At 54.1% G+C, this 25,888-nt stretch overlaps 1 protein-coding gene across 3 annotated transcripts in view; it reads left to right on the top strand.

Annotated features, from left to right (window-relative positions):
- Nucleotides 1-1,250: 1,250 nt before the first annotated feature.
- RPH3A (rabphilin 3A) overlaps nucleotides 1,251-25,888 on the top strand; it is a 33,645-nt gene continuing 9,007 nt past the window's right edge. The window contains exons 1-11 of one of the 3 annotated variants that reach the window (XM_054172883.1): nucleotides 1,251-1,463; nucleotides 2,177-2,191; nucleotides 3,241-3,384; nucleotides 17,419-17,548; nucleotides 18,989-19,075; nucleotides 19,747-19,912; nucleotides 20,632-20,673; nucleotides 23,152-23,304; nucleotides 23,582-23,680; nucleotides 24,272-24,328; nucleotides 24,400-24,639. In XM_054172883.1, coding sequence (XP_054028858.1) covers nucleotides 1,387-1,463; nucleotides 2,177-2,191; nucleotides 3,241-3,384; nucleotides 17,419-17,548; nucleotides 18,989-19,075; nucleotides 19,747-19,912; nucleotides 20,632-20,673; nucleotides 23,152-23,304; nucleotides 23,582-23,680; nucleotides 24,272-24,328; nucleotides 24,400-24,639 — 1,210 coding nt within the window. In that variant the 5' untranslated portion in view covers nucleotides 1,251-1,386. Of the gene's footprint in view, nucleotides 1,464-2,176; nucleotides 2,192-3,240; nucleotides 3,385-17,418; nucleotides 17,549-18,988; nucleotides 19,076-19,746; nucleotides 19,917-20,631; nucleotides 20,674-23,151; nucleotides 23,305-23,581; nucleotides 23,681-24,268; nucleotides 24,329-24,399; nucleotides 24,640-25,888 lie in introns of all 3 variants that reach the window. The other 2 variants (XM_054172882.1, XM_054172884.1) reach the window with 2 other exon arrangements.

Below are 25,888 nucleotides of genomic sequence, written 5' to 3'. Positions count from 1 at the left end.
TCTCACGTCCAGAGAAGGGCAACAAGGCTGGGGAGGGGTCTGGAGCACAGCCCTGTGAGGAGAGGCTGAGGGAGCTGGGGTTGTTCAGCCTGGAGAAGAGGAGGCTCAGGGGAGACCTTCTTGCTGTCTGCAACTCCCTGAAGGGAGGTTGTAGCCAGGTGGGGGTTGGCCTCTTATCCCAGGCACCCAGCACCAGAACAAGAGGACACAGTCTCGAGCTGTGTCAGGGAAGGTTCAGGCTGGATGTTAGGAAGAAGTTCTTCCCAGCAAGAGAGATTGGCCATTGGGATGTGCTGCCCAGGGAGGTGGTGGAGTCACCATCACTGGAGGTGTTCAGGAGGAGACTGGATGGGGCAGTTCGTGCCATGATTTAGCTGATTAGATGGTATTGGGTGAGAGGTTGGACTCCATGATCTTGAAGGTCTTTTTCAACCTAGTCTAGTCTATTCTAGTCTATTCTCTGGAGGTGTTGAAGACCAGGCTGGATGCAGCTGTGAGCAACCTGCTGTAGTGTGAGGTGTCCCTGCCCATGGCAGGGGGATTGGAACTAGCTGATCCTTGAGGTCCCTTCCAACCCTAACAATTCTCTGTTTAACAACAGCTGTTGGGTTTGGTGGAAGCAGAAGGGTTTGCAGCCCTCTCTGGGTGAGTGTGCTCTTGCAGGGGGGGTTGAACCTGCTGATCTCCAGAGGTTCCTTCCATCCCCCACCAAGCTGGGATTCTGTGACACTCTTTTGGAGACAAGTAGACAATATCCTCTGTGGGTTGTGTTGCTACACCCTCCAAAGCCTCTCTTTGTGTCATTGTGCAAAACTTTTGGTGAACAAAACTGCAAAAGGAGAGTTCTGCTCTGGAGGGGATGTGGCTTGGGGGAGGACAGGGAGACCTGCTGGGTTTGGGGGAGAAAGCTTCCTAGTTTGTAGGTTTGGGTTGGGTTTTTTTTATCCTCTGATATTGGAAACTTCTTCTCCCCTCCCAGCTCTGAAGCCTCATAATAATTAATGGCAGGTTGGGTGCCTCATTAATCATGTCTGTGCTGAGTGTGGCTGAGGTGCCCTCCTGGGAGGGTGGTGGTTGTAGGCTCCTGTGTCTTCTGCATGACATCAAGGCAGTGACATTCCCGTTCCTCTCCCTGTTCCCACTCCTCTCCCTGCTCCCACTCCTCTCGCTGCTCCCACTCCTCTCCCTGCCCAAACCAAAGCCCTGCCCAGCATGATTTGGTGGGTTTGGGGTTTATTTCCTTACAGCCCAGCTGGAAGCACCGAGCCACCTTCTCCAGAGTCACTGCTGTCTGAGAGCTTGGGCAGAGGAGCAGAGTGACCTCCCCAGTGTGCAGAGCCGGTGGAGCATTGGTGTGCCCAACCTCGGTCCCCTGGGCCGCCTGTGATGACCGACACGGTAGTGGGTGGCAGCTCTGACCGGTGGATGTGCCCTAGTGACAGGACCATGTCTCTCCGAGCCAGGTGAGAGGAGGGAGACAAGGGATGGTGGGTGGGATGCTGCTGGTCCTGGAGGGTGGGAGGTGTGGATCAAGCCACCTTGGTTCTTCCTCTGGGGGTCACTGGGACCCGGGTTTGTGCCGGTTGGATGGGGATGTTTTGCCATGTTGCCTCCTAACCGCCCCTGAGAAAGGTGGAGAGGACAGACCCCCGGGGTTGAGGTGCCCAGATGGTACAAAGGATGGGTGAAGCTTGTGTTTGGAGCTCACTGCTCCATGCTGCTTTGGAGGAGCAGCGAGGGTCTGTGGAGAAGGGCATGCTGTCCCTGCAGAGCAGCGAAAGCACTGGTGCTTCTGTCTTGTCCCTTCTCTCACCAAAGACTTGAGGGGCTGGAGTGTGTCTGAAGAAGGTCAACAAAGCTGGTGAAGGGTCCAGAGAACAAGTCTGGTGAGGAGCAGCTGAGGGAACTGGGGCTGTTCAGTCTGGAGAAGAGGAGGCTGAGGGGAGGAACAATTTCTTCCCCAAAGTGGTTTGCCAAGGCCAGTCCCAGGCTGCCCAGGGTGTCCCCACCCCATGGAGGGGTTTCAGTGCTGTGCAGATGTGGTGCTGAGGGCCGTGGTTTAGTGGTGGCCTGGCAGTGCTGGGTTAACTGTTGGACTGCACAATCTTACAGATCTGCAACCAAAGCCATTCCACCATTCTAATCCTTGTTCCCTCTCTTTCCTTGTCCCTCCCAGCAGCGAGAAGGAGCAGTAAGTATCTCACTTGGCTTATTGGGTTTTTTTTGCTTGCTGCTATCTTGAGAGGACTTTGCTCTGGATGCAAGAAAAAAAAGCCATTCATCTGGGGGAGCATTGCACAGGGTTTTAATGGATTTCAGGTTTAAGGCTGTTTGAGTCTGCTCAGCCTTGGAGAGGGAAATGACCCAGGAAAGGTCTTTGGACATTATGGTGTCACCACGTTAGAGCTGCCTGATGCCCAGGCTGTGCAAAAGGAGCTTTGGAACTGATGTCAGGAGGGGAAAAACCTCCTGTGTTGGGTGAAATGTTCACCAAAAATGCTCATTCCTGTGGCCACCACCGTGGTACTGTGGCTTGCTGGCAAACCTGCTGTGACATGGCAGAGAGCAGGTGCAACATGAGCCATGTCCTTTGATGGTTAACGTGGAGTTAACCAGAATACACTTGAAAGTAGGAGTTTTCTCCACATGAAACAAGTGTTTCCACATGAAACCTCCTGAAAATAGAAATAAAAGTTCAGGGAGGGGGCTGTCTCCAAGCTTCCTGCTGGAGGAGAGCTTGGAAGATCTCTTTTCCCGAGGAACAAGCGATAGGATGAGAGGAAATGAGCTCAGGTTGAACCAGGGGAGGTTTATGTTGGGCATGAGGAACAATTTCTTCCCCAATAGAGTTGTCAAGGCTTGACCTAGGCTGCCCAGGGCAGTGGTGGAGGCCCCATGCCTGGCGGCGTTTCAGCCCCGTGCCTGGCGGCGTTTCAGCCCCGTGCCTGGCGGCGTTTCAGCCCCATCCCTGGCGGCGTTTCAGCCCCATGGCGATGTGGTGCTGGGGGCAGTGGTTTAGTGGTGACCTGGCAGTGCTGGGTTAAGGGTTGGCCTCAATGATTTCGAGGTCTCTTCCAACCAAAACCATCCTGTGGGAGATGTTGTGTTCCTTCTTCCTGAGCCGGGGAGTCGGCGCCTGGTTAGTGCCCGCACACACACAGAGGTGGTGGCACAGCCACGCACAGGGGCGTGCGCACGTGTGGGTCTGTGGGTGAAGCCTTGGTTCCCCTCTGCCCACAGGGTGCCAGCTGGCTGGACAGCACGGGGTGGGCAGCCCGAGCGCCAGCGGAAGGGCGAGGAGCTGACGGATGAAGAGAAGGAGATCATCAACAGAGTCATCGCCCGGGCCGAGAAGATGGAGGAGATGGAGCAGGAGCGGATCGGGTGAGGCGCTGCTGGTGGGACTGGAGGCAGCTCGGGGCGGGCTGGTGGCCGTGGCTGGAAGGCTCTTGGTTGGCTGCCTTTCTGGCCAGCAGCTACTGCACTGCAGTGTTTCTCCTGAAAGGAGCCTGCGGGGGATCTTCTCGAGCTGCAGTTGGTCCTCGGCCAGGAGGAACCTGTGCGCAGGGAGGGCTGCTGCTGCTCGGTGTGCTGCTGCCGCTCGCTTTGTTGCTGTGCTCTGGACTGAGATTTCAGAGTCTCATCGATTTTACTGGGGGGTTTGTTTTGTTGGTCCAGAAGGGGTCATTAATAACCTCTCATTGTGTGGTGTGAAGCTGTTTGCCCAGTCCTGAGCCCGAGCACCCGTGGGCACAAGCCAAGGCTCACCAGAAGGTGCAAGGTGCTTTCGTTTGGGAGCAGAGGAGGATCCGTCATCCCCTGCTGCCTCGTGGTTAATCCCTCCTGCCAGCCAGAAATGAGCTGCCTGGGAGGCTGAATACATCTCAGTGATGCTCAGCCACAAGCTGGGACCAGCTCCTGAGTGGACTGCAAGTGCTGGTTCTACCCTAGCCATATCTGTGGGGGGTACCCATGATCACTGGTGGGTGCTGGGGCATCCCTGGTGCTGAGGTACCTGGCATGCATCAGGAATAGTGTGGCCAGCAGGAGCAGGGAAGTCATTGTGCCCCTGGTTAGAACACCTTGAGTACTGTGTCCAGTCCTGGGCCCTTCAATTTAAGAAGGACATTGAGACTCTTGATGTCCAGAGAAGGGCAATGAGGCTGGGGAGAGCACAGCCCTGTGAGGAGAGGCTGAGGGAGCTGGGGTTGCTTAGCCTGGAGAAGAGGAGGCTCAGGGGAGACCTTCTTGCTCTCTACAACTCCCTGAAGGGAGGTTGTAGCCAGGAGGGGGTTGGTCTCTTCTCCCAGGCACCCAACAGCAGAACAAGAGGACACAGTCTCAAGCTGCACCAGGGGAGGTTTAGGCTTGAGGTGAGGAGAAACTTCTTCCCAGAGAGAGTTGTTAGCCATTGGGATGTGCTGCCCAGGGAGGTGTTGGAGTCACCATCCCTGGAGGATTGGTGGGATCAAGAGGGGATTGGACGTGGCACTTGGTGCCATGGTTTAGTAGTCATGAGGTGTTGGGTGACAGGTTGGACTTGCTGATCTTTGAGGTCTTTTCCAGCCTTATGGATTCTATGGAGCAGAGGCTGGGAAGTGTCCATGTCTGCTTTTATCAGGGCAGACCTCCTGGCTCTCCACATCTCCCTGTGAAAGGAGGCTGGAGCCGGGTGGCGATTGGTCAGCTCTCCCAAGGAACAAGCGGTAGGATGAGAGGAAATGGTACCAAGGGAGGTTTAGGTTGGACATGAGGAACAATTTCTTACCCAAAACAGTTGTCAAGGCCTGTCCCATGCTGCCTGTGGCAGTGGTGGAGTCCCCATCCCTGGAGGGGTTTCAGAGCTGTGAAGATGTGGTGCTGAGGGATATCATTCAGTGGTGCCCTGGCAGTGCTGGGCTAATGGTTGGACTTGATCTTGGAGGTCTTCACAACCAAAGTAATTCCATGATTCTACTACATCTCCTCCCTGCCTGGTCAACAGTGCCTGGTGACATAATGCTGAGATTTGGCTGTGGCCCTGCTCTGCTGGGGCTGGTTTTCCAGAGGGAATCTCCCTAATCCCATTTGTCAGCCCTCATGCCTTTCTCAGCACAGCAGAGCATTTGCTTCTTGCTGAGCTTAAGCATCCACTGCTCTTTAAAATTTGATTTGGTTTCCCTTGCAGGGAAAAGACTCAGGTCCAGGCAGGACTCTGCTCTCCATTGCCTGGAGAACCTCAAAGCCCCTCTTGTAGCTTGGGGAGAGCTTTGCCTCAAGCCTTTAATCCATCCCCCCAGCTGCTTAATGACCCTTAAATATTGAGGGTGTGCTTGTGGTGCAGGCATGGGAAGCTCCAGCTGCAGCAGAGAGTCTTAGAGGCTTCCCATCAAAGAGTCATAGAATTATTTAGGTTGGAAAAGACCTCTAAGGTCATTGGCTCCAACTGTTGACCTAAGACCACTATGGCCATTAAACCATGTCCTGAAGTGCCATGTCCCCACAGTTCTTGAGTCCCTCCAGGGATGGTGACTCTCTATTTATAGCCTAGTAAGAAAGCCTCTCAAATGTGCTGCTCTTTGGATTACACTTAAATTTGGGCTTGGCAGTGTTGGGTTAACAGCTGGACTTCATGGTTGGGGGGGGTTGGTCTCTTTTCCCTAGCATCAGGTGACAGAGCAAGAGGAAATGGCCTGAAACTGTGCCAGGGGAGGGTTAGGCTGGAGAATAGGAAAGAATTCCTTTGCTGCCAGAGTGGTCAGGGATTGGCACAGGCTGCCCAGGGAGGTGGTGGACTCCCCATCCCTGGAGGTGTTTAAGAAAGGTATGGCCATGGCACCTGGTTTAATGGCCATGGCACCTGGTTTAATGGCCGTGGTGGTGTTAGGTGGATGGTTGGAATCGATGGTCTTGGAGGGCTTTTACCCACCCAAACCATTCTAGGATTCTATGAACTGAAAGGTCCTTTCCAACCAATTGGATGATTCTAAATCAACTTTAGCAGTGAGGGGAGATTCGTTTTTTTTTTCCTTCCCTGTTGTGCTGCATTGCTGCAGCTGTTTGCAGCCCTGCCAAAACCTCTCCCTCTTGGCTTTGTCAGCTGAGCTGGAGGAGCTTTTCTCCTCCTCATTCATGGAAAAAAAGCTGGGTGGAGGACTCGGAGCTTGTCCTCAGAGTAGAGCAGGGAGAAGCTGGGATGTGCAGTGGCAGCTTATTTGCCTCCTGTGTGTAGGAGTAGCAGGAGCTTTGCCAACTCCTTTGTGCTTGTTGGCCTGCAGAAGAGGAGCTGTAGGACTTGCAGCTACCGAAATGTGGGACGGTGTCCGGATGGCGTCCCGCGGCAGCGCCTGCTCCCGAGCTGCTCAGGCATTATCCGGGATAGCTCCTTGTAGACACAATAATCCAGGCTGGTCAGGCTGGCCTCTGGCAGGGGTGCCAGCAGTTGTGACTGAGTTCTGCAGTTGGACAGGCTGCTCTAGGAGGTGCTCCTGGATTTCTCCCAATTGCTGGGATTTTCTGCTCCTGTAAAGGAGGGGGGAGGGGAAAAAAAGGAAGATCTGTTAAAAACTGGATTTGGATGAGTACAGTGAACAGCTGGGGTCAATGGATGCACCTTCCAAAGGCAGAACATGTGGTAAATACTTGGAATTGTCCTCATAAGTGGATGTTTGAGGGGGTGCTTTTGAGCTTTACTTGAGCAATCATGAAGTCTCCAGCTGGGTGCTGGCTGCAGGTGAACCTCCTCGTGCCATGAAGTCCTGCCTGATTTACTGCCATTCATTGCTTCCATCTCATGTTTCCTCTTCTGCACCCACCATCCATTGCCTCCTTCTCATGTCCCCTCTCTTGTTCCCACTGTTCACCTTGTGTCCCCTCTCCTGCAACCACCATCCATCTCCTCCATCTCATGTCCCCTCTATATTCCCACTGTTCATCACCTTCACCTTGTGTCCTCTATTCTGTACCTGCTGTCCATTGCCTTTGTCTCATGTCCCCTCTCCCCTACCCACCACCCATCTCTTCCATCTTGTGTCCCTTCTCTTGCACTCACCATCCATCACCTCCATCTCATGTCCTCTCTCCTATACCCACTGTCCAATGCCTTTGTCTTGTGTGCTCTCTCCTCTGCCCTCCATCTCGTGTTCCCACTGTTCATCACCTTCACCTTGTGTCCTCTATTCTGTACCCACTGCCCACTGCCTTTGTCTTGTGTGCTCTCTCCTCTACCCACCACCCATCTCCTCCATCTCAGGTCCCCTCTATGTTCCCACTGTTCATCACCTTCACCTTGTGTCCCCTCTCCTGTACCCACCACCCATCTCCTCCATCTCAGGTCCCCTCTCCTGCACCCACCACCCAACTCCTCCATCTCACGTCCCCTCTCCTCTACCCACCATCACACCAGCCCTGTAGCTTGGCCAGCTGGAGTGAGGTGGGAACAAATTGATGCTGCTTGTAGAGAAGATGTTTGTGGAATTGGACTTGATGTCACACCCAGCTCAGATGAATGTAGCAGAGGAGTATTTTTAGCACCGGGGGTGGATGGAGGCCCGCAGGAGGCGTGCTCTGGATGCTGATGAGGTTTGTAGGACAGGGATGCTTTGGTGTGTGAGGTGGGGTTTTTTTTGTTGGCTGAGTCGTTGTCTCGTGGCACAGAGAAAGAAAATGAGAGCTGAAATCATCTGAAAGAGCGACAGAGCGAGAGTGTGTTGGGTGTGAGTTTATGAAGAACTTCACAACTGCCTGGGGACTGGGAGACTCCATAACCCAGAGAGCTGGTGGAGCCTCCTTCTCTAGAGACTTTCAAGACCTGTCTGAGTGCATGCCTGTGTGACCTGCCCTAAGTGATCTTGCCTTAGCAGGGGGATTGGACTCGATCTCCAGAGGTCCTTTCCAACCCCCACTGGTCTGTGATTCTATGATAGTCCTTTGGGACTGTTCAGAGGTGCAGGAGCCAAAAAGTGATGAGGATGGGGGCTGGAGGGAGGAGCAGACCTGTGGCAGGGATGGATCTGGATGTGTTGTCATCCCTTCTCCTTCCTTGCTTGGCCTGGGCTCACAGTTGGCAGGTCTCTGTGGCAGCTCTGTGCCATCTCCAGCAGCAGTGGTGATGCTCTCGCTGTGCTCCATGAGGAGCCTGTTCCATACAGGAGCATCTGAAAGCACTAATTGGCTCCATTATGCACCTCTAATTAGCTGTCATCAATAACCCACCGAGCCTACCCTGCTGCCTAATGAGGTCCATCATGGTCTTGGCATCAAAGAAAATATTAAACCTATCCCAAGTTAAACATTGCTGTTTCTGGAGAGGACCTTGTGCCATGGATCTGTGACTCCTGGCTTGGGCCATGCCCCTGCCTGGGTGCAGCTATTCCCTTCCCTCTGGTCTCCTCTCAAAATGTGGTGGTTTGACTGTCTCTCCATGGGTCAGAGCCTCTCACCTTTCCCTCCAAGAGGACCCTCTATGGAGCAGGATTGCCTTTTAATTTGGCTGCTTATTGCTGGGCTGCCACGTGTGTGATGCTGGAGCAGATGGCTGAGGTCATGGGGGATTAAGCCATTAACCTCGGTGGCCAGCAGCAGGGATGCTCACTGGGGAGCACAGGCTCCTATTTTCTTCCTCATGTTCAGACAACACACAAATAAAAATAGGGGCTGGGAGGGGCAGAGTGGTGGCTGCAGGCAGATGGAAAGGTCTCCTGAGGTGCCAGCTTCTAGAGGAGCTGAGGTTCATTCATGGCCTGACGACTGCTTGGGTTTTGGTGGGGTTTGGGGGAAAATAAAAGCACAGGAAAACCTCCTCTCTTCTTTCTGAGCCTGGGATGAGCCTGCACAATGTCAGCCCTTCAGCAGGATGGCACAGGAGGCATCGCCTGGGGTGGTGCACATCACAACGAGCAACGCACCAGCATGAAAGGGGACACTTGGAAATGGATGAGTGCCCCCTGGGCTCCTTGGGCATCTTCCCCACAGCAACCCCATGCAGAGCTACAGGCTGGGGTTGGAGTGGCTGGAGAGCTGCCAAACAGAAAGGGACCTGGGGGTGCTGATTGACAGCTGCCTAAACATGAGCCAGCAGTGTGCCCAGGTGGCCACCTTGAGTCCTGTGCCCTGTGTCCTTGAGTTCTGGGCCCTTCAGTTTAAGAAGGACATTGAGACACTTGGAGGTGTCCAGAGAAGGGCAGCAAGGCTGGGGAGAGGCCTTGAGCACAAGCCCTACAAGGAGAGGCTGAGGGAGCTGGGATTGTTTAGCCTGGAGAAGAGGAGGCTCAGGGCAGACCTCATTGCTGTCTACAACTCCCTGAAGGGAGGTTGTGTCCAGGAGAGAGTTGGTCTCTTCTCTCAAGCAACCAGCACCAGAACAAGAGGACACAGTCTCAAGCTGTGCCAGGGGAAGTTTAGGCTCAAGGTGAGGAGAAAGTTCTTCACTGAGTGAGTCGTTTGCCATTGGAATGTGCTGCCCAGGGAGGTGGTGGAGTCCCCATCCCTGGAGGTGTTCAAGAGGGGACTGGATGTGGCACTTGGTGCCATGGTTTAGTCATGAGTTGCTGGGTGACAGGCTGGACTGGATGATCTTTGAGGTCTCTTCCAACCTTGGTGACTCTGTGATTCTCTCCACAGTGAGGGCTGACAGTGGAGGGTGAGCTTTGCAAGCTGAGCAATAAAAGCACAGAAGATGCTTTACTTTTAGTTACTTGTGTGCTGGTAAGGGGGGGGGGGGAAATAATTGCTTCTAATTTTTCATCCTGATTTTAATTATGTTTTCTTTAATCTGCAGCTTGGCTTCTTAGCTTGGCTTCTTTCCTTGCCTCTTTCAGACCATTAAAATTAGCCTTAATTTAATATTCAGCCCTTTAAGGCACATGATTTCCCTAAGGAGGCAAGGCAGTGCTTAATTCTGGAGGCACTTTCTTGACCTCCTTTGTGTCTTACTTGAATTTCTTCTTGCCACCTAAGTGGTGCCTGGAGTCCACCCTCACTGGAAGAAAATCTTTGCTATGAGGGTGGTGGAACAGTGGAACAGGTTGCCCAGGGAGTTAGTGGAGACCCCATCCCTGGAGACATTCAAGGTCAGGTTTGATGGGCTCTGTGCAACCTGCTGTGGTTGAAGATGTCCCTGCTAGGTGCAGGGGGCTTGGATGAGGTGACCTTGAAAGGTCCCTCCCAACCCAATGCATTCTTTGCCACATGGAGTTGAGGAGGACTCAGCTCATGATGCCCCAGATCAGGTCCTTCCTTGCAGGCCAGGCCCTTCTCCTGTCCCCATGCAGCAGTTCACGGTTGGCTGCATTAAATGTCCTCCCCAGCCTGATTTCAAACCCATTAGGCAGCTCCTTAGCCCCTTCACTTCTGCAGAGTGCCAATGAATATTTAAACACAACAAACTCCTGTGTGCCTGCCCCACTGGCAAGTCTTGTTTCCAGAGATCATCACCCCTTAATGCCAGTGGCTTTCTGTCTGTCTGTGAGTTGCTCTGGTCCTAATGCAAGACCAAATGCTGATGCTATAAAAGCACTGTGGCTTTCTATCCTGTGTAGAATAGAATAGAATAGAATAGAATAGACCAGGTTGGAAGAGACCTTCAAGATCATCAAGTCCAACCTATCACCCAACACCATCTAATCAACTAAACCATGGCACAAAGCACCCCAGCCAGTCTCCTCCTAAACACCTCCAGTGATGGTGACTCCACCACCTCCCTGGGCAGCACATTCCAATGGCCAATCACTCTTGCTGGGAAGAATTTCTTCCTAACATCCAGTTTAAACCTCCCCTGGCACAGCTTGAGACTGTGTCCTCTTGTTCTGGTGCTGCTTGCCTAGGAGAAGAGACCAACCCCCACCTGGCTACAACCTCCCTTCAGGGAGTTGCAGACAGCAAGGTCTCCCCTGAGACTCCTCTTCTCCAGGCTAAGCAACCCCAGCTCCCTCAGCCTCTCCTCACAGGAGCTGTGTAGATGTGGTGCTGAGGGCTATGGCTTAGTGGTGCCCTGGCAGTGCTGGGTTTGTGGCTGGACTGGGTGGTTTAGAGCATCTTTTCCAACCCAAAATTATTCTCTGTTTTCAGGGGGCTGTTTTGTTGCTGGCATCTCAGGTGCAAGTGCAGCATTTTGGTACCTGGGTCTTCTCTCCTGCTCCCATCAGTCATTAATAAATATTCCTTTGGCAGATGATGGATTCTCTCCACCTCCACAGGGCTGGCTCTGGGATCAAGGATGCTCCCAGCTGCTGGGTTTAGCCAGCTCCCTGCTACCACCTTCAATTACTCCTCTCTTGGGTTGGCTTTTTATTTCTTCCCCTATTTGAACAATTTGAAGCCTATTTCCTGCTCTTTGAAGCTCACTTCAGAGAGGCCAGAGGGATGGGTACTTTGAAGTGAGTGTAATGGTGAGGAAGGTATTGCTGCAGTCCCAGAGATGTGTGAGGGAGAGTGATGACCTGGATGGTGATTTTTATGTGCCATCAGAAAAAGAGAAATGTAACTGAGCCTGAGGGGAGAGGGAGGGAGGGAAAAGCTTTTTAGGAAGGCAGAAAGCTCCTTCCTGGAAAGGAGAAGAACACCACCTCACCTAGTCCAGTAAAAGGTGTCCCTGCCCCATGGCAGTGGGGTTGGAACTTTGGAACTAGATGGTCTCTAAAGCTCCCTTCAAACCCAACCCATTCTATGATCTCTCCAGGGAGAACAGCATTTGCGTGGGGCTCTGCCTTGTGTGTGGAGGTGCTGGAGGGAGTCAAAGCTTTTTTGGTGTTTTGGGGTCTTTTTTCCCCCCTCCCAGTTATTACCTTAATCAGGAGCTGTCCTAGTGCAGTACCCTCTCACCCAGCTCCTCTCCTCTTTTTGCCAGGTTGTGGTGGTTTGAGCTTTAACTGGGGATTAAGAGCTCAGATGGGGGCCAAGGCTGAGAATCCCTCCCCCACTTCCCTCTCCTCTTCCCCATTCAAGAGGAAAGAAAGAAAAGGGAAGGAGCAAATCTACCAAGAATAGAATAGAACAGAATTAACCAGGTTGGAAAAGACCTTTGAGATCATTGAGTCCAACCTATCACCCAACACCATCTAAGCAACTAAACCATGGCACCAGGCACTGCATCCAGGCTCTTCCTAAACACCTCCAGTGATGCTGACTCCACCACCTCGAGCTGGCTTGGAAGCAGAGAGGCAAAAAATTCCTTTAAACTATATCTATACATAGAACACAACAACAGGAAGGGTTCACAAGGGAAAGGAACAAGGATGGATGGGGAAAATACGTATACAAACCCCAGTCTTTTAGAGTCCTGTGGAGAGGCGTGGAGGTAGCAGGGATGTAGCAGGCCAATGGCATCCTGGCCTGCAGCAGGAACAGTGTGGCCAGCAGGAGCAGGGAGCTCATTCTGCCCTGTGCTCAGCACTGCTCAGGCCACACCTTGAGTCCTGGGCTCCTCAGTTTAGGAAAGATGTTGAGTTGCTGGAAGGTGTCCAGAGAAGGGCAACAAAGCTGGGGAGGGGTCTGGAGCACAGCCCTGGGAGGAGAGGCTGAGGGAGCTGGGATTGCTTAGCCTGGAGAAGAGGAGGCTCAGGGGAGACCTTCTTGCTCTCTACAACTCCCTGAAGGGAGGTTGTAGCCAGGTGGGGATTGGTCTCTTATCCCAGGCACCCAGCACCAGAACAAGAGGACACAGTCTCAAGCTGTGCCAGGGGATGTTTAGGCTGGATGTTAGGAAGAAATTCTTCACAGAGAGAACGGTTGCCCATTGGAATGTGCTGCCCAGGGAGGTGCTGGAGGAGGAGAACATCCCTGGAGGTGTTTAGGAGGAGACTTGGTGGGGTGCTTGGTGCCATGGTTTAGTTGATTAGATGGTGTTGGATGATAGGTTGGACACAATGATCTTGACAGTCTCTTCCAACCTGGTCTGGTCTGGTCTATTCTATTCTATTCTAGACTAGCCTAGCCTAGCCTATTCTAAGTAGGGAGGAGGACCAGGCCTGACCACATGGCAGAGAAGCAGGAAGCCAGCAGCAGCCCTCACCCAGTCAAGGTAGGAGCCAAAAGAGAGCTAATGGCTGTGGTGTCTTCCTTTTTATAGGCTTGCTGGACAGGGAGGGGGAGTGGAACAGACTAACTCAGTCTCCCAGGGGGGAAAACCCCCTTCAGGGAGGGCAAAGCTCTCAGAAGCCCTCCCCCCCTGCTTTCAGGATGGGGGTAAACCATCACACAGCTTCACCCCAGGACTTACATTTTAATCTCTAAATTTATTATTATGTTTTTTTAAACCAGTCCTTTCACTGCAGCATTTGAAGTGAGGGGGAAAAAGGGAGAAAAAAGGCCAATTTCTGCATCTTGAATGGTTGGTCTTAATTAGGCAAATGTGCTTTGTTTGATACTGGTGCCACAGGTGTATGTACTGGCTGCTGAAGCTCTTCCACCAGTTCAAAACAACCTCTTAAGGAGATGCTTCTGGTAAATGAGAGACTGGGAGAGATTTATGTTGGTTTTTTTTCTTGTGGCTAAATAATGAATCTCTTGAAATGCAAAAAGCTTTCCTCCCCCCTCCCCCCCCCCTCCTCTTCTCCTTCTCATTCTCTCTTTGATTGTGCCATTTGTTCCAGTTTCTATAATAAGTTTGTTTGGGCTTGCAGATTTCCAACTGGAAGCTGCTTCTCTTGGAGCAAAGCTCTTGCAGCACAGTGGGAGGGGGAAGCTGTGGAAGAGAATGGGTTTGTGCATGGCCTTCACTGCTAGGAAAAGAAAGGGTTTACCTCCCCCCCCCCCCCAGAAAATGTTCTCTCTGAGGTGGGAGCAGCGTGCTGGGATGTTGGTGATTAGTTGCTGTTGGGGGCTCTTCATGAAGACCTTGCATTGCATGTGGTGGGATGTGGGCTGGGAACAGCCATGGTGTGATTCATATCATTCAAATAAGAAATGGGGGAGGAACAGCCAGCTTCCAGGTTCAGTTGGAATGCTGCTGGTTGCTGGCTGGGGAATCAGGGGGTGACGCAGGTCTCTTGAGCTCTTTGGCATCTCTCTCTTTGTAACAGGGTCATGGAGCTCAGGAAGGGACCAAGGGTGGGTCGTGGATCTAGCAGCTCTAGGAAGACATCACCTTTGGGTCATCTGCAAAGCCAAAAGCAGAAGCTGAAGAGCAGGGATAGGCAGCCACTTCCCTTGGGAATGACACTGGAGCAGGGAGTTAGGCTGCCAGAGCAAAGTGGAAAGGCACTAAAGCAGCTCACTGAGCTCTGAGGATGTTGTTTTTCAAGGGAAGGCTGAGGAGCAGAATTGCTTCACTTCAAGAGGTCACTGCTGAAACTTCAGGTGAGGAAGACTGGAGGAGCTTGTGAGTGCAGCCAGCTGCTGTCTGGTGACACTGTAGCTGTGAGCGTGGTGATTTCCAGCACTCATGCAGATGTGAACATAGTGCTTGGCCAAGAAGGCCAATGGTCTCCTGGAGTGTTTCAAGAAGAGTGCGGTGAGCAGGTCAAGGGAGGTTTTCCTCCACCTCCACTCTGCCCTGGTGAGGCCACATCTGGAGGGCTGGGTCTGAGTCTGGGCTCCCTAGTTCAAGAGAGACAGGCAACTGCTGGAGAGAGTCAAATGGAGGCTACAAAAATGCTGAGGGGGCTGGAGCATCCCTGTGAGGAGGAAAGGCTGAGAGCCCTGGGGCTGTTGAGCCTGGAGAAGAGCAGCCTGAGAGGGGATCTGCTCAATGCTCAGCAAGAGCTAAAGGACCTGTGGGGGGCAAGAGGATGGGGCCAGACTCTTGCCAGTGTTGCTCAGGGACAGGACAAGGGGCAAAACTGGAACCCAGGAGGTTCTGTCTGAACAGGAGGAGAAGCTGCTTTGGTATGAGGCTGCTGGAGCCTTGGAGCCCAGAGAGGCAGTGGAGTCTCCTCCTTTGCAGAGCTTCCAAACCCACCTGGACATTGTGATCCTTGATGGGAAGGGTCTACAGGTTCAATAACCATTGGAAGGCAGCTGCCCATCAGAAGCCCTGAGCATTCTCAAGCCTGTGTATGGAGCAGTGGGAAATTCACCACTGGGTTTCAGCAGGGCTGACATCTTCCACCTAAACATGGTGCTGCAATAATGTGACTTTGGTCAGCTAACATATGCTGAGTCATGGAGCTGGTGAGAGGCCTTGAGCACAAACCCTACGAGGAGAGGCTGAGGGAGCTGGGGTTGTTTAGCCTGGAGAAGAGGAGGCTCAGGGGAGACCTTCTTGCTCTCTACAGCTACCTGAAGGGAGGAGGTTGTAGCCAGGTGGGGGTTGGTCTCTTCTCCCAGGCACCCAGCACTAGAACAAGAGGACACAGTCTCAAGCTGTGCCAGGGGAAGTTTAGGCTGGAACACCATCCCTGGAGGTGTTCAAGAGGGGATTGGATGTGGCACTTGGTGCCATGGTTTAGTCATGAGGCCTGTGGTGACAGGATGGACTTGATGATCTTTGAGGTCTCTTCCAACCTTGGTGATTCTGTGATCCCCACGCTGGGCTTGACTCATGAAGTGGTTCAAGGTGCTCCCATTGACTGCAGCAGGTTTGCAATGGGCCATCCTGTGATGTGTAGTAGGCTGTGTGCTCCACAGTGCTGCCTTTTTCCACTTTTGCTGCTATTCCTTGATCAAAACCCCATGCACAGTAGCAGAGTCACATTGCCATGGGTGGTGCACACCATGCTGGCCATCCTGGAACAGAACAGAATACAGAACAGAATTAACCAGGATGGAAAAGGTATTTGAGATCATCCAGTCCAGCCTATCACCCAACACCACCTAATCAACTAAACCATGGCACCAAGTGCCTCCTCCAGGCTCTTTTTAAACATTTCCAGGGATGGTGACTCCACCACCTCCCTGGGCAGCACATTCCAATGGCCAATCTCTCTTTCTGGGAAGAACGTCTTCCTAACATCCAGCCTAAACCTGCCCTGGCACAGCTTGAGACTGTGTCCTCTTGTTCTGGTGCTGGTTACCTGGCAAAGAGACTGACTCTCACGTGGCTACAACCACCCTTCAGGTAGTTGTAGATGGCAATAAGGTCTCCCCTGAGCCTCCTCTTCTCCAGGCTAAGCAACCCCAGCTCCCTCAGCTGAAGGGCTGGAGATCAACCACAGAGTAGGGAGGCACCTTCTAGAGAGGAGAGCTCCTAGATTTGTTTCTGAGTGATTCAGAGGTGCTGGCAGCCCAGCCACCATAAATCTGAAGCTGCCATCAGCCATGTGGGAAAATGTCTTATAAACATCAGGTGGTTTTTTCCCACCTGCCCTGTGAGCAGCTCTGTCAGATTTGGGTCAGGCTGCCGTGGGAGCTGCTGCTCTCCCTGGTGGGCTTTGGGTATCCTGTCCTCCTCCTCCTCCTCCTCCTCCTCCTCTTGGTTCCTTCTCCTTCCTCACTGAATGGCATAAATAATGCATCATTTCTCCCTTCTAGAGCTATTTTTAGGGGCAGGATTCTGGGTTATGGGAGTGTACAGCTCGGCAGCAGCTCTCTCCTGCCTTTGCTCTGCGATCTGCTGCTGCCAGCGCCGATTTATCTTCTAGAAGTTGCTTGACTGGGATTTTCTTCTTCTTCTTCTTCAGGTTTATAGCCTGTTCTCCAGCAGGCTTTTTTGCACCTCACAGGGCTGAAAATTTTCATACAGTAAATACCATGCAGGATCCTTAGTTCATGGAATCATAGCATTGCTTTGGTTGGAGAAGACCTCTAAGACCATCGAGTCCAACAATCATCCTAACACCACCATGGCCATTAAACCATGTCCCCAAGTACCATGGCCAGTCCTTGCTTAAACACCTCTAGGGATGGTGACTCCACCACCTCCTTGGGCAGCCTGTTCCAAATTTGGCCTGACCACTCTTGCAGTGAAGAAATTTTTCCTAACCTCCTCTGGCACAATTTTTGTCTCATTCTATCACCTGACACTAGGGGGAAGAGACCAACCCCTATGACCATCAAGTCCAACCATCAACCTAACACCACCATGGCCATTAAACCATGTCATGAAGTGTCATGCCTGCATGTTTCTTGAACACCATGGAGTTCCCTACCAGAGTCCTTCCAACATCTCTTGCAGCTCTTCCATGATCACTGGGACTCAGGGGGAAAAAAGGAGCTTTTCTGGGGGAGAAAAAGCTGCTTCACTGATGCCAAACCTTGTTGTGCTGACTTGGATGGGGTTTGTGTATGTGGGAGCTGGGGGTGGGATCTGCTCCCTGCCACCATTGCTGGAAATGAATAACTGTGTGGTCTAAAGCTGTAGGGGAATAGAATACTCCAACATGTCTCCTAGGATGTGTCTTGCCCTCTGGGATGTGGCTTGCTGGAAGAGGAGAGGCTCTGTAGGAAACTGCACCAGGAAAAGGAGCTGCTGGAGCAAAGGCAGCATCTGTCTCTTGGGAGCAGGACCTGTGTGTCCTGCCCATGCAGTGCCTGTCCTGACTGTCCCTGTCCCCTTTCTGCCAGGCGACTGATGACCCGGCTGGAGGACATGCGCCGGAGCGTGCTGGGGGATGGGGTGAACCGCTGCATCCTCTGTGGGGAGCAGCTGGGGCCACGGGGCTCTGCCTGTGTCGTCTGTGAGGACTGCAAGAAGGTGAGACAGCTCCCTGTCCCCTGCCCCCACGCTGCCCACCCTGGGGGAAAAATGGGCACCTTAGCCTTTCAGCACGTGTTGGATTGCCCAGCATCCCTCTGCAGGTGGCACAAGGGTACATCGTGGGCAGCAGGCGGAGGGAGGGCAGTCTGCCCCTCTGCTCCACTCTGCTGAGACCTCTCCTGCAGGTCTGGGGCCAGCTCTGGAGCCCTCAGCGTGGGAGGGACATGGACCTGTTGGAGAGGCGCTAGAGGAGGCCACAACAGCTATGGAAGGGCTGGAAGCCCTCTGCTGTGGGGCCAGGCTGAGAGAGTTGGGGTTGTTCAGCCTGGAGAAAAGAAGGCTCCAGGGAGACCTTCTGGTGGCCTTTCAGTGCTTTAAAGGGACCAGTCAGAAAGCTGGGGACAGACTTTAGAGCAAGACCTGTTGTGACAGGACAAGGGGTGATGGTTTGAAACTAAATGGCATCCTGGCCTGCATCAGAAGTAGCGTGGCCAGCAGGAGCAGGGAAGTCATTCTGTACCTGTACTCAGCACTGGTTAGGGCACACCTTGAGTCCTGTGTCCAGTTCTGGGCCTCTCAATTTAAAGACATTGAGACACTTGAATGTGTCCAGAGAAGGGCAACAAGGCTGGGGAGAGGTCTGGAGCACAGCCCTGTGAGGAGAGGCTGAGGGAGCTGGGGTTGCTTAGCCTGGAGAAGAGGAAGCTCAGGGGAGACCTTCTTGCTCTCTACAACTACCTGAAGGGAGGTTGTAGCCAGGAGGAGGTTGGTCTCTTCTCCCAGGCAAGCAGCACCAGAACAAGAGGACACAGTCTCAAGCTGTGCCAGGGGATGTTTAGGCTGGAGGTGAGGAGAAAGTTCTTCCCAGAGAGAGTTGTTAGCCATTGGAATGTGCTGCCCAGGGAGGTGGTGGAGTCACCATCCCTGGAGACATTTCAGAAGGGATTGGATGTGGCACTTGAAGCCATGGTTTAGTTAATTATGAGGTGTTGGGTGATAGGTTGGACTGGATGATCTCTGAGGTCTTTTCCAACCTTATTGATTCTATGAATTTAAAAGAGGGAGATTGAGACTGGAGAGAAGGAAGAAATGTTTGACACTGAGGGTAGTGAGACCCTGTCCCAGGTTGCCCAGAGGGGTGGTAGAGTCCCCATCCCTGGAACCATCTCAGATTGCTTGGAGTTCTGAGCAACCTGCTCTAGTTGTAGATGTCCCTGCTCATTGCAGGGGGTTGGACCAGGTGAGCTTTAAAGGTGCCTTCCCACCCAATCCAGTCCGACTCTATGATCGCTGATGTTATTGCTAGGAGACCTCTCGTTAACCAGCTCTCATCAGCCAACTCTCATTAACCTCACACTCCCCAGGGGTGATGCCGGTGCTGTGAGACTTTTTTGGTGGCCATAGTGTCCCCACCTGGTGCTTTGCTTTCTCTTGCAGAACGTCTGCACCAAGTGTGGGGTGCAGACCACCAACAACCGGCCCCACACTATCTGGCTCTGCAAGATCTGCAGCGAGCAGCGAGAGGTGAGTGTGGCATCATCCCCTGCCCTGGGGGCTCCTTGTGCTGGAGTGGGGACACATCCCTGCCCTTGGTTTCACCTTGGTCTGTTCCCAACTCAGACCTCTGAGATGGGACAAGCTTCAGACTGGTGAACTCTCCCATGGAGCATTGTCTTGCCTGGCAAGTTTGGCTCTTGTAGGATGAGCTCATTTTTGAGGCAAACGGGATTGAAGAGACTTTTGGGGACAAAGATGGGGCTCCCTGACACCTACAGGGTCCAAAAGCTGATGAGTTAGTTAATTAACAGGACAGATGAGAGGTAATGGGCACAAACCATGGGTTTCACCTAAACGTGAGGAGGAACTTCTGCATGTTGAGGGTTGGAGCACTGGAATAGGCTGCCCTGAGTGATGGTGGACTTTCCATCTTGGGAGAGACTCCAAACCCACCTGGATGCTGTCCTGTGCAACCTGCTGGGGGTGCCCCTGCTTTAGCAGGTGGGTTGGACTGGATGATCTCCAGAGGTCCCTTCCAACCTCCACCGTGCTGGGATTCTGTGACCGTGGAGCAGGGCGGGTGCAGGGGTCTATGTCCTCAGCATTGCTTGCTTGAGGAGGCCCCTGGTGGTGCAGGAGGGGTCTGTACCCAGCATCCCCCCAAGGCACAGCTACAACCCTTCTACCTGCTCCCCCAGGTGTGGAAGCGCTCTGGTGCCTGGTTCTTCAAGGGTTTGCCCAAGCAGATGCTGCCCCAGCCGATGCCTGTCAGCAAGAGCAAGGGACCCCAAGCCCTGAGTGAGCCCAGCCCAGTGGAACCACCGGTCCAGGACCAAAAGCTCCCCTCTCGTGCACCCACCCGAGGTAGGTGACAACAGGTGCTGGACCCCTCCTCCATCACTGCAAGGGACCCAACACAGCAAGGTGTTGGGGCTTCTCCCCATCATTTGCAAGAGTAAGCCCTAGCAAAGAGCATCCAGAGCAGTCATGGAGCTGCTGCCTGGTTTCTAAAGGGTCCAGTTCTGGACCTCTCAGTTCAGGAGAGACAGGGAGCTACTGGAAAGAGTCCAGTAGAGGCTATTGAAGATGCTGGGAGGACTGAATCATTTCTGTGAGGAGGAAAGGCTGAGAGACTTGAGGCTGATTAGCCTGGAGAAGAGCAGCCCCAGAGGGGATCTGTTCAATGCTCAGCAAGAGCTAAAGGAGCTGTGGGGGCCAAGAGGCTGGGGCCAGACTTGTCAGTGGTGCCCAGCAACAGGACAAGGAGCAATGGGCACAAACTGGAACCCAGGAGGTTCCATCTGAACAGGAAGAGAAAATCCTTTGGTGTGAGGCTGCTGGAGCCCTGGAGCTGGCTGCCCAGAGAGGTTGTGGAGTCTCCTTCTCTGGAGAGATTCCAACCCCACCTGGACGTTGTGATCCTGCTGTGGGTGCCCCTGCTTGAGCAGGGGGGTTGGAGTGGATGATCTCCAGAGGTCCCTTCCAACCCCCCTGTAAAAGAGTGGCAGCACATCCCAGGCTGCTGCTGGTGGGGTGGGTGAGCTGCAGCTTCACCACTTCTTGCTCTGTTTGTGCCCCCCAAGGCCAGGCAGACCCCAGTCCCCCGGCCGAGCAGGACTCTGATGGTAAGCACCGACCCTCGCACCTCGCTCAGCTCCCTCTCTCCTTCCCTCTTTTCCCCTCTGTGTTTTCCTGGGAGGTGACAGCGGCAGGACCTCTGCTGGCTGCTGCCGCCCCCTCTGCGGGGACCAGAGTTATTCTGGGGCTTCCCCACCCACGGCAGACGCCTGGGCTGGTGTGAAGACGCTGAGCAGAGCTGCCTCCGGGGGTGTTTGGTTTCCCACTGTTGATTGGCAGCTGTTTTTCTGGGTATTTGATGGAAATCCCTAGAAAAACTTCTGGGAATGCTTTTAGGAGGCTTGGGCGGGGGCAGAGGGAGCTTGTGCATGCCTGCAAGGGATGGAGCAGCTGAGGTTCTGCCCTCTGGCATGGTCATGTTAGGGCTCCTCACCTCAAAGCTTTGCTCTGTGCATGGTCACCAGAGCAAAGGGAGGATGCTGTGATCATTTTGATGGTTATACCTGGTTGTACCTTGCAGCCCCCCTCCTAGGCCTACTGCAGGGGGGTTGGACAAGATGAACTTTGAGGGTCTCTTCCAACCTGATGCATTCTATGATTCTGTCTGTAATGATGCTGGTGGATGGGGTTGCATTGAAGGACAGCAACTGGTGCCTCTTCCTCACAGGGTCAAAGTCACGTTCCTCACCAGGGGTTACCAATTTCTACCATAATAGAATCATTCTGATTGGGAAAAGACCTTAAAGATCATTGAATCCAACCATCAGCTCTATCCCATGCTGCTCTGGATCCATGCCTTCAGGACCCACATTTCCTAGCTGCTGCTGGCACCAACATGAGCCAGGACTGGGCACCAACATGAGCCAGGGCTGGGGCTCCTGCTGCTCCTGAATGAGTTGTGCTGCTGGGAGTTCATTTTTACTTACTCCCCATTTTTGCAGTTCAGCATCACAGCACCAAGGTGATGAGGTTGTCTGAGCCATCACGGTGATGATCAGCCTGGGAGCAGCCCAGTGCCTGCAAACCCTCCTCTCCCTCTGCCCTTCTTCAGCTCTATGGAGGAGGCAATGAGGGGCTGAGGACACCATCCCTTGGCTTTGTCCTCTTCAACCCATCCTTCCTTTGGCTCAGGATCTCTCCTGGTGGCCATAACCTGGCTGGCAGATGGTTGCAGGTGCCCAGGAAGTGCTAAGGGCTGCCTCATGGGGCTGTGTTGGGTTTCCCAGTTGCAGCTGCCTGGGGCTTTGCCCTGTGCTGGGCAAGCTGGCTGTGCACAGGCAGCATCTCAGTGAGCAGGGTATGTGGCACAGCCTTGTACCCTCTCCACGCTCCAGCACTGCTCACCGTGGGGACGCATCCTACACCTTGGTGTGAGATCCCTCCACAGCTTGAGGGTATCCAGGCTCAGGCACATCCCCATGCTACAGCTCGCAGCGCCGGCGGGAAGCTCCGGCTGAGCCTTGGCAAGGCTGTGCCCAGCCAAGTGATGATCTTCATCTTCCCACGCAGCAGCAGTTGGGGAAACCACTTAATTAAGACTATTTAATTGCGCTGGTAACTGGTGCCATTAAGCTTCCTCGGCCCCACAACAGGCTGCTGTCGGGAAGGCACCGGCTCGCCCGCGCAGTCGCTGGGGCTGCCCGGCTCCTCCCCGGTGATCAGCAGGCACACGGTGACGTCTCCATCGGTTTCCTAAAGCTCCTTCGGAAAATTAATTCTTGCGTTGCTATTTCTGCACCACGGGGCTCAGGGTTGTGGATGCTCATTTCCTTCCCCCCCTCCTCCCCCCGGCCCCCTCCCTTCCTCCTCCTCCTCATCTTCTCCCCGCCCCCCTCCCCCCAGCCACAATCTGTTGCGTTTCGCTTTCTCCTTCTGCCTGGTGACCCTGAGAGCCCAGCCAAGGAGAAACATCCCATTTATGTCAGAGCAAAGATTTATATCTGGTGTCAGCAGGCACAAGCCAGGTGAGCTCCGAGACCTTTTTTGTCATCACGTCCATGGGTTGCCATTCATCACCCCGGAGCAGCCTCGGCACCCCGGCGCGCACGACTGGGCTTTATCCACTGGGATGGTCGCTGCTGGGTGATGGAAGTGAGAGACAAAGGCAGCTGTCGCTGCTGTCTCACTGACAAATGGAAGGTGATCAGCAGAAAGAAAATATGATCTTCCCGTCCCAGGGAGCGTGGAGCTGGGATGTCCTTAGGGGTTTGATGGGTGCTGAGGACCAGGTGATGGATACCTCTGGCCTCGTTTTCCCTGTGGGTCTCTCCTGTCCCCGTGGTTTCCTGTGTCCTTTGGGATGTCCTTTGTGCTTTTCCAACCGCTGTGTGCAGGTTGGATGGTGCGGAGCCCTCCTGGCACCCCACAGGTGCTGGATGGCTGACGGTCCCCAATGCGCTGATGATGCTGCCGTGGCTGTACCCATCCTCCTCACACCCGGGCTGGGCATCACCCAGGTGGCACACTGGGGATGGATGGGCGGCCAGGGTGTGAGGCTTACCACTGCTTTAACCCTGTCCCTGCAGGTAGTGACGTGACAGCAGGTGCCCGGGGCAGCTCCGTGGTGCCCGGCCGCAAGCCAGCAGAGGGCAGAGCAGATCCAGGTGGCGGCGAGGTCGCTGAAGGGGGCACCGATGGCCGCGACTACGCTGCCGAGAGTGGGGTCAGCAGGAGCCCTGGTGAGAGCCGAGCTGAGGGGTGCCTGGCAGGAGAGGGTGGGGGGTATGGAGCTGCCAGGTGTACAAAGGTTGTCTCTGCTCAGTGTACAGCACCTAGCAACCTCAAGGGACTGCACATTGTGTGAGGGCTGAGATGTTGGCCACCTCCACCCATGGACCAAGCCTCTCTCTCTCCTGCCTTTGACTGCCCTTCCCTTGCCAGTTCTGGCTGCAGCCCCGTGCTTGACCCAGGCAGAGCCCCCCCAGTGTTGTTGCTGATGCTCCTTTCTCCTTGCAGCTCTGAAGAGAACCAGCTCTGTGCAAGGCTCACGGCCACCCCCACCAGCTGCTGCCAGCCCTGCTCCTGCTGCTGCTCCTGGTCCAGCAGCATCCCCAGGTAGGATGCGAGAGGGATGCAGCCAGGAGGCTCAGTTTGTGGGGGTGACACCTCGATGCCCTGCCATGGGCAGATACCTCCCTGCTTGTGGCAGTGCTGGGATGGGAATGGGATGAGGAGCATCACCCCAGGGAATAGCCCAGTAATGCAGCATCCTAGCTTGGATCAACAACAGTGTGGCCAGCAGGACCAGGGCAGGGATCATCTCCCTGTACTGGGCACTGGTGAGGCCACACCTCGAATCCTGGGTTCTGTTTTGGGGCCCTAGCTTCGACACTGAGGGGCTGGAGTGGGTAGAGAGAAAGACAATGAGGCTGGTGAAGGGTCTGGATAACAGGTTTGGTGAGGAGCAGCTGAGGGAACTGGGGTTGCTCAGCCTGGAGAAAAGGAGGCTGAGGAGAGACCTCATTGCTCTCCCTACCTCCCTGAAAGGAGGCTGGAGCCAGCTGGGGGTTGGTCTCTTCTCCCAGGGAGCAACTGATAGGACAAAAGGAAACAGCCTCAAGTGGCCCCAGGAGAGATTTTGGTTAGACATGAGGAACAATTTCTTGTCTTTACACCCAAAACGATTCTGTGATCTGTCCCCAGCAGCTCCTGCAGCAGGAAGAGCTGGCCCTGGGGCAGCTGGCCGGTTCCCAGAGAGACAAGGTAAAGTCCAGCTGCTTGCAAGGGGCTTGGGGAGCAGAGTGTGCCGGGGGCTAACTGGGTCCATCCTGCAGCGAGCCCACCGCTGGGACCCTCAGAGCCAGCCCGCGCCGCCGCCAGGGAGGAGCGAGGAGGGGGCTATGCTGTGCCCCCCACCAGGGAGGAGAGGCCAGCCCGGCAGCCCCCTGCCTTCCAGCAGCCCTCCACCTTCCAGCAGCCCCCTGCTGTCCCCCCGGCACCTGCTGCCTCGGTGCGGCAGCAGCCCCGCGAGGAGGAGGAGGAAGATGCCAACAGCTACGACTCCGATGAAGGCAGTACGTACCCGAGGCACCCGGCTGGGGGGCAGGGGGTGGTTTTTTGGGGGGGAAACCAGGATCAGGAGGTGCTGGAGCATGTCCAGAGAAGGGCCACGAGGATGAGCAGAGGGCTGGAGCTGCTCTCCTGTGAGGACAGACTGAGGGAGTTGGTGCTGTTTAGTCTGGAGAAGAGAAGGCTCCCAGGAGACCTAATTGTGGCCTTCCAGTATCTGAAGGGGGCTACAAGAAAGCTGGGGAGGGACTTTTGAGGCTGATAGGACTGGGAGGAATGGAACAAAACTAGAAATGGGTAGACTCAGATTGGATGTCAGGAAGAAGTTCTTCCCCATGAGGGTGGTGAGAGACTGGCACAGGCTGCCCAGGGAGGTGGTGAAAGCCTCATGCCTGGAGGTTTTTGCAGCCAGGCTGCATGTGGCTGTGAGCAACCTGCTCTGGTGTGAGGTGCCCCTGCCCATGGCAGGGGGTGAGGTCCCTTCCAACCCTAACAATTCTATGATTCTATGATTGAGAAGAGTTGGTCACCTTGGGGCTGTGACTCCCAGCATTAGGCTGCCCAGGGTGGTGGTGGAGTCCCCATCCCTGCAGGGGTTTCAAAGGTATGGACATGTGGTGCCCAGGGAGGTGTTTTAGTGGTGCCCAGGGACGTGTTTTAGTGGTGTCCTGGCAGTGCTGGGTTAATGGTTGGACTTGATGATCTTGGAGGACTCTTCCAACCCAAATGATTGTGTGATTGTAAGGTTGTGGGTCTCTGGTGGGAAGAGTCCTTGGGGAATGTTGCTCTGGAGCTGGGGTAGGTTCTTGCATGCTGTCCCTGCTCAGTCAGTTGGGAGCAGCTCATGGGATCGTCAGTTGGTTTTGCACCACATTACTGAGCTCTGGCAGGTGATGGTTCAGTCTCAATCCTCACACCACCCTTCCCACTTCTTCCCAATTCAAGTCATGAAGGCAGCTGCCACTTTGGGACCTATCTGTAAGCTCAGGGGAGACCTTCTTGCCCTCTGCAACTCCCTGAAGGGAGGTTGTAGCCAGGTGGGGGTTGGTCTCTTCTCCCAGGCAAGCAGCACCAGAACAAGAGGACACAGTCTCAAGCTGTGCCAGGGGAGGTTTAGTTTGGAGGTGAGGAGAAAGTTCTTCCCAGAGAGAGTTGTTAGCCATTGGAATGTGCTGCCCAGGGAGGTGGTGGAGTCACTGTCCCTGGCACCAAGTGCCACATCCAATCCCCTCTTGAACACCTCCAGGGACAGTG

This window comes from Dryobates pubescens, chromosome 25, assembly GCF_014839835.1.
Source record: "Dryobates pubescens isolate bDryPub1 chromosome 25, bDryPub1.pri, whole genome shotgun sequence".
Taxonomy (NCBI): Eukaryota; Metazoa; Chordata; class Aves; order Piciformes; family Picidae; genus Dryobates; species Dryobates pubescens.
This window is presented reverse-complemented; position numbering and strand designations above follow the sequence as displayed.